Source organism: Pyxicephalus adspersus, chromosome 4 (genome assembly GCF_032062135.1).
Source record: "Pyxicephalus adspersus chromosome 4, UCB_Pads_2.0, whole genome shotgun sequence".
NCBI lineage: Eukaryota > Metazoa > Chordata > Amphibia > Anura > Pyxicephalidae > Pyxicephalus > Pyxicephalus adspersus.
In genome coordinates, this window is record NC_092861.1 from 138430902 (window position 1) to 138438446 (window position 7545).

General features: G+C 37.1%; 1 protein-coding gene and 1 long non-coding RNA gene across 2 annotated transcripts in view; one reads left to right on the plus strand and one right to left on the minus strand.

The window, feature by feature from the left end:
- The window catches only part of THADA (THADA armadillo repeat containing), a gene marked incomplete in the record, with an annotated part of 349766 nt that overhangs the window by 99149 nt on the left and 243072 nt on the right, over positions 1 to 7545 (plus strand). Inside the window, 1 exon segment of the mRNA XM_072409779.1 lies at positions 4643 to 4765. Coding sequence (XP_072265880.1) covers positions 4643 to 4765 — 123 coding nt within the window.
- Positions 5059 to 7545, minus strand: part of LOC140329474 (uncharacterized) — an 11323-nt gene continuing 8836 nt past the window's right edge. Inside the window, exon 4 of the long non-coding RNA XR_011920486.1 lies at positions 5059 to 5206. This is a non-coding gene — a long non-coding RNA (uncharacterized lncRNA). The remainder of the gene's footprint in view (positions 5207 to 7545) is intronic.

Below are 7545 nucleotides of genomic sequence, written 5' to 3' on the forward strand. Positions count from 1 at the left end.
AGGCTCCTACCCGCGCTTGCGTGGGGAGCTGTGTGTCACTCAAAGGGGAAGAAACTTCCCCCATAGTGACAGCATGATGCCAGAACCCACTCACCGCCCTGAGCCTGTGATCCATACATTGTACATGGTCCGCAGCTCTGGCCGGTGCGTCCTTCTCTTGACCCCGCTGGGGGTGCACTGGCCAGAGCCGTGGACCACCAAAATTTTCTTGTGGACCACCAGTGGTCCGCGGACCTTTGGTTGGTGACCACTGCTTTAATAAACATGCTGAAATTTGAAGATCACTGCGTGTTGGAACCTTTTTCTATGGTATCATTGATAAGTTACAGTTGAGCAAGCCTGGGTCCTTTAAAAGGATGTTTGGTAGGGGATAAATCAGGCCCCCTCTGCAACATAGGGTCAAGTTGTTAGCACTTACATAGTTTGCCCCTGTGTTTCCCAAAAAAGTTTGTTCATAGCAAAAATAGCTGTAGAAATCTGACTATTCCTATTACCCTGTTTAAATCTTTTGTAAGCAGCAGACATTATTACCTACATGTCCAAACCACATTAGGCAGTGGTTGAAAATAACTTGACCAAAACTCATTTAAAGGACATATTGGGGCTTTGTATTTTTAAATTCCATGCGTGGATTTATTTTTTGTCTTAGCTGACAAATAGATAAAATGTAAGGAAAAAAAAAATAGATAAAGTTATTGGCTAGGAGCCAAAGGGCATTGTGCAATGGAACATTCATCTACTGATTTGCAGACTGTAAGGTATTAAAGAAGAATTACATAAAAAATGAACATTCCTCCTTTAAGCCAGTGATTGTGATGGGTGTAAAATGTAGTAATTTGCTCTTTAAATTGTGTCTTCCTCTCAAGCACTGGTAGTAGAATTCCAGACAAATCTTTAGTCTTTGAAACTATTGGAGCAGCATGATGGTTCAGTGGTTAGCACTCTGGCCTTAGTAGCGCTAGGTCCCAAGTTTAAATCTCGGGCAGGACACTATCTGCATGGAGTTTGCAGGTTCTCCCGTGCTTGTTTGGATTTACTCCAGACACTCCGGTTTCCTCCCACATTCCAGAATCAAGCAGTTAGGTTAATTGGCTTCCCCCAAAATTTACCTTAGACTGTATTAATGACATATGACTATGGTAGGGACATTAGATTGTGAGCCCCTTTAAGGGACAGCTATTGACAAGACTATGGACTTTGTAAAGCACTGCGTAATATGTTGTCGCTATATAAATACTGTGTAATAATAATATATAGATTGTAAGCTCTTCGGGGCAGGGTGTTCTCCTCCTGTATCACTGTCTGTTTTAGTCTGTCATTTACAATCCCTATTTAATGTACAGCGCTGCCTAATATGTTGGCGCTGTATAAATCCTGTTTAATAATATTAATAATAACAATAATAATAATAATATAGATAAGTTTGGACAGAGTTTGGAGTGGGGTGTGACAAGAACTTCTGCCTAGTTGTTTTATTGCTTTGACCCTGTTAGAAAGGCTGCCTTCACTTCCTAATGAGGTTTCTTTCAGTCCAAACCTGCAGAAACCGGCATCTTTATCTTTTGGCAATCAGATTTGGTAAGAAACTGAATAAAAAGTACAAAACCTCCTTCAACTGGAAAGGAGGATATTCTGATTATTTATTATTTATCTCTCCCGAATCTTTATTTGCCAAATACCTACTTTTGTTCCTACCAGATAAATCTGGAGATTGATGCTTCCATTGTTTAAAGTGCCAAGTATGACCCAATTTGTTTGCTGTGCTGTGACTTGCCTTGGCGCAGTGCTATGTATTGTGGCACCATATCCTAAACCAATAGAATGATAATATTAAATGAAAGGACTGGTATTAGTTCCTACAGCAGTTTTAAGACTTTCTTAGTTAACACTTTCTATTATATAACAGCATAAAATGACATTTGGCAGGTCTCATTTCCTGTTATGAAATATTTCCTCTTTTATGCTATCTAAAGCCCAGCTGGAGGTTACCTCTCAATTGTGTATGAAGTTGGAGTAAAAAGTAGACTTTTACTATAATTAAATAATGAATAATAATAGGTAATTTCCATCTTGTCTATTTGACAAGGCCATACTTTATTAATTCTTTTGAAGCATGCACCTTCCTTTTGGGGCATAAATGTGGGAACCACCAAATATTTTCAGGCTTATGGTTGCTGGATGCCATATTATGTTCTTTTAATGCAAGATGTACTGGGTGAGATTCAAACCTAGAATGTGGCACTGCAGATTAGTGCTAACCACTGAGCCATGTGCGCTGTTTATTCAGCCTTTTTATATCCTCTTTTGCATCTCTATGGTCTACGGATCTCCTGTATGTTCTTTGTTTCTGCTTCATGTATTTTACACTCCAGTGACAGGTATATGGCATTTCTAGGGGCAGGTTTCCTAATGATGGCAGCAGCGTATCATGCCTGCTTAATGCCTGCTAAACTGGCCATTGGTCTTCACTGGAAGTCTGTTGGGATAGGACAAAAGTAAACCTGGGAACAAAGACAGAGCATTGTCACTATACAAAAAGCTTCATTGGAAATTATCACTATTTAATGAAAAATGCAGATTTTAAAAAAAAGTACAAATTACATTTGAAATTACATTAACATGTGTAAACTCTTAAGAAATTTTAATGATTGAAAATACATAAACTCACCTTAACATGCACAATAAATTACAACATTTTTACGAGACTGCAGTGTGAAACCAGTCTAAGACAATATTAATACAAGAATTAAGGTTTAAATATTTTAACAGGCAGTGAACTTTTTGGTCAAGGCTCTATTTCTCTAGCTGCATCCATGTACTCTTTAAAAAGGAAAAGACGTATTACATTTCATCTGTGGGTTCTTCTGAGAAGGCTCCATTAGAAAAAAAACAGTCTACAATTTGTATGTCCTTGTTTTTTGTACTTGAAATCATATTTTTTATTAAACCTAAACATGAGAGTCACAATAACCAATAAGGGCCCCCTTAATGTTTATACTGTTAAACAATTTTAAACAGAGATACAGTTTTATTCTTTGTCCTACATAAAGGGCAGCCATTATTATACTTTTGGATCTTTTGTAGACTGAAACCAGGTTTCCTAGAGGATTGCCCTCATGCTGCTGTCTTGAAAGAATATCCCTCTCTCCTCCATACTGACCTAAACTGACAATTGCTTTCATCCCATGCTTGTGCAGTACAACCCCATTCACTTCTGTGGGCCTTTTCTGACAAAGTAGATGCTAAATGGATGAAGCCCCGTAGAAGTGAATGAGGCTGTACTGCGCAGGCTGACCCAGTGCTTGGACCTCAGAAATGAACAGTGGTGGGTGAGGTGGTTCAGGTCATTGTGGGAATGAATACTGGTTAAATAAAAGTCTACTTATCCTTTATCCAATAAGCTGAAAAGCATCCTTTATATCATAAGATGAAGTTCTTAGGGTGGTAAGCAAAGCATTGTACTAAGTTTCTACATGTTGTTTTTACATATCTAAGCTAGGTTTGATATTGTTGATATTTCCTTTTTTTCATAAGGTTTGTTCCATGAAAGGTTCCTCCTATCTCAGCTAATAACCTATGCAGCTGTTGAAAAAATACCATTGGCTACTTGGTCACTTTGGTGACATTTCCATACACAGTTTTCCATACAACATAGCTAATCCTCACCTTTTGGGTTTAGTTCCACTTTAAATATTGTAACATTGTAAAATGGTTTATAGAACATTGGCATTGAAAGGGTGGTTGGCCTGTACAGTGTGGTTTGCCAGCTAGAAATAGGTCAGCTCATCCTTATCTCAGCACTCACATACAGTCACTACATTCAGGTCTTTCTTGAGAGTTAAATGACTCTCAAACAAAGCAGCTATTGTTCAAGTAGATGTTTGGACAAACGAAAATCAAAAGGACATATGATCTTTAAGAGTTTGAAACACTGAATGTGTCACGTACTGCTTAACGCTATTAAAACTACAGATGTGATTTCTGCAACCTACATTTCTCTATAAAATAGACCTTTAGGGTTAATTATATAACAAATTTTCCTTTCGTTTTTTTTATTGAACTGATATAAATAACATGCAGTTCTTGCAATGTAGTCTTTGTTCATGGTTACCATTTTCTAAGCGGGCAACCATCTTCATCTCCAGTCCTGTTCAGAAGTTTATAAATGTTGTCCAATTACAAACTGCACATATATCACCTCCTCTCTAGGTAAATGTTCAGATCCGATTGATTATAGAAGTGCTTAGACATGCTGCTGCAAGAAGAGAAGTGCAAAACAGAGTTGATTGATGTCTGCAATCTCCAGCTCATGTTTTATGCACTGGTAGTGGGTCTTGGCCATCAAAATATTCAAGCACGTGTCCAGATGGGATGAAAAAACCCTATAGAGCAATAACTGTAGGTTTTTAAAAGATGTACAGCTATTTTTACTGTGAAACATTAGGATAGTAACAGAATCAAGAACAGAATCATTTAAAAATACAAGTACGTGACGTTGTTCTCTTAACTATAGGCTAAGTGTTTTTTTTTTTTGTTCTTTTTGGAACAAAGTGTGTCTTTAAAAACGACTGCAGAAGTAAGATAAGTGTACCCATTAGGACAGCACAGATAATACTTTATTTCTTTTTCTTTCTGTCCACAGGCCCTCTTGGCATCGGAACCCAAGAACAGTAAAGCATGCCTCTTGAAGATGACTATGAAAGAATTAATAAACTTGGCTATGCCTTCTGGTGACCTGTCTGGAAATAACAGCACAATCCCACAGGTGACGGTGATATTACACAGGCTAGGCAGCCACAGCAGGCTTCTTTCAACAAGGGGCATTATATGTTATTTTACAGCTTTTACCACAGTTACAGACAATCCAGTGCAAAATCACAGAGCATCAGAAAATCCTGTCCTTCAAGGCAATGCATCTGGTCCAATAATTACAGAAAAATTCATTTTTACACCAGCGCCATCCAACTGGCAGGGCCTAGTCCGGATGTGGTCCACAGAGGGTTTTGTGTAATTTTTGGCTTGGTGAGCTTGTGCTGTATGACATCATTTTTAGTTTAATAGGATCCAGCTAAGACCTTGCATTGGCTGGACAGAACTGGTTCTAATGTGCTGTGTAGTCATCTCCCTTTTCTGATGTGGTGATAAATTTTGGAGGGAAGGCTTAAAAGGCCACCGTGATATTTTTCTTGCAGCTGTTTTTAGAGTCCTGTCAAAATGCAAAAAAAAAATTATTAGCTGTGCAAATGAATAATTCAGTTTGGCCTACATGAACATTCATTGACTACATGTTCTATCCTACATGTTTTTAGCTAAACTATGTATGGTCACCTTTACCATATCAAACAGCTGGGTTGAGGAACTTTCATCTGCCTGTAGGTTACCCTGGCCATGGCCAACATCCCCTACCCAACTTTTAGAGGCTAGTATCTGGTATTGGTTTCCTGGTGGATAAAACATATAAATATTTTTAGTTAAGAAAATATGAAATATTGCACAGTAGTATTTTGCATTTTTTTAGCCAGAAAGTGGAGCTTTTTGGCTCATTTTTAATGTCTATCTTTAGTTACTCATTGCCTGTGGCTATGAGTAACTAAACAGCATTTAGTTTACATGTCCAAGCTGTGTTTTACATGTGAAATTGGATAACTTGGAAGCAGAGCTTCATCTTTTATCCCATGACTCATTCCAACGTTTCAGACCATAGGGAGCCACAAAAAGTTGTGCTGTTGTCTGGGGATACGTTTTGTTGTGTTAAGGAGAAATATAAAAAAAAAATATAAAATTATATATAAAAATATTTTAAAAAAAACAATGTAAAATTATAACAAAAAACGAAGGTAAATTTGTCCCAACACCATTATATTTTCTCTTTAATTACTTGGATTACATTTCCATTTTAATTTGCATGTAAGCGTAAAAAGGTTTCGTATACTTCTGTATAATTTCTTCACTCCCTTGTATTCCCTTCTAAGTCTTATGGTCTTTTGTCCTCACTTCAGTGAGATCCTGTCTCAGGCCAGTTCCTGACTTCTTTGCATGCATGGAAAAAGATTGTTGGCACTCCTTCTCCATAGGGATTAGTAAATTTTCCTGTGCATGTGCACAAGAAGTGAGATGCTGTCTCTAAAAGTTGGTAGTGACAGTTTCATGGCTTCCTGTGGGGAGCATGGGCAGGTCAGTATGAAACTTTGTGGTGAGGGGGTTGGTAAATGGCTACAGAGTGTATAGTTAACTTTCAGATTTTATATTAGGTTGACAAAAGTATTATTCTCATTAGCTGATGGAGTGAGACTCAAATTTAATGCTAAGATAAAAAAAACTCTTGTCTCTTCTAAATGTGAGCTCCCAGACCCTTTTGGGCTTTTTTTTTTTAATAAGTAAATAATTTGCACCTCACCCTAAGTAGCTTGTTGACTAGTGAGCGTTTATTTAAAAAAACCCACATCTTTAACAAAGCTTATAATTGCCATGTTGGTTCCTTAATTAATCATGAATTATTATTTAGATCATTAGGCTTTTAGGTTAAAAAACTTTTAGGCTTCTGTTGCAGTGGTTTTGGGTTTCAGCAATATTGAGCACCCTGCTTCATCTATTGATGAGGGAATGTGGAAGATGTGGTAGAGGTACATAATAAAGTATTTGGCCAGTTTATTATTATTATTATTAAACAGGATTTATATAGCGCTGTACGTTTATAGATTTGTTCTTGTCCTGTAGTGTGACCCTTTTGGACTTATCTTCAGACATTGAAAAATTATTTACCATCCTCTGGAACATGATCTACTTACAATATTATTCAGTATGGTTCAGGCTCTGATAGGAAAACCAGGAAAGTCACGCAGGCAGAAGTCTTACAGCCCAGTTAATAAATACTCTCAGAACACCCACACTTTATGACTAGTTAGTAAAAGTCAAACAAATAATGGTAGTGGAAAGCTGCAGGTTTATCGTTAGTCTAGTTGGATACATTCTATATATTCTGGACCCCTTGGATAAACTTCACTATCATAGACAAATATTAAACGTCTTTAATAATAAAAAGTATCATGTTTATTGAACCTTTATATTACAACCATAATACTTGCTTTAAAAAAACACATGGGATATTGTTGAACAGCTTTTGTGATGTTTCTTTGTTTGCATGCATAGGGTTTCTGTCTTTTATTCTGTGGTTCCTTATTTTGCTGTCTGATTTTCTGATTGTTAGTGGATGTTTTCTCCAGTGGATGCAAGCTTTGGGATAATATGTAAGTTTAGCTTTCAGCTGCTCAAATAAATCTGTGTGTTTGTAATGATATGGTGGGATTGTGGTTATCAAATTCATATACAATTTTATGTAAGCCTACATTTGTGTCGGAAATGTGCCAAAAGGAAAGGGTGTCACTGCTTGGATAAATGTTGTGTTTTTAGTGTTTATTTGGTCAGATTTAGGTAAATTAGTCATAAACTGTGACTTCTTCCTTGCAGTGAGCTGTATATGCGTAGATGCTTACTTGTGTTTATATACCGGGTGATAGTTCTGTTTTGTGTTTGTTCCTGGAAATA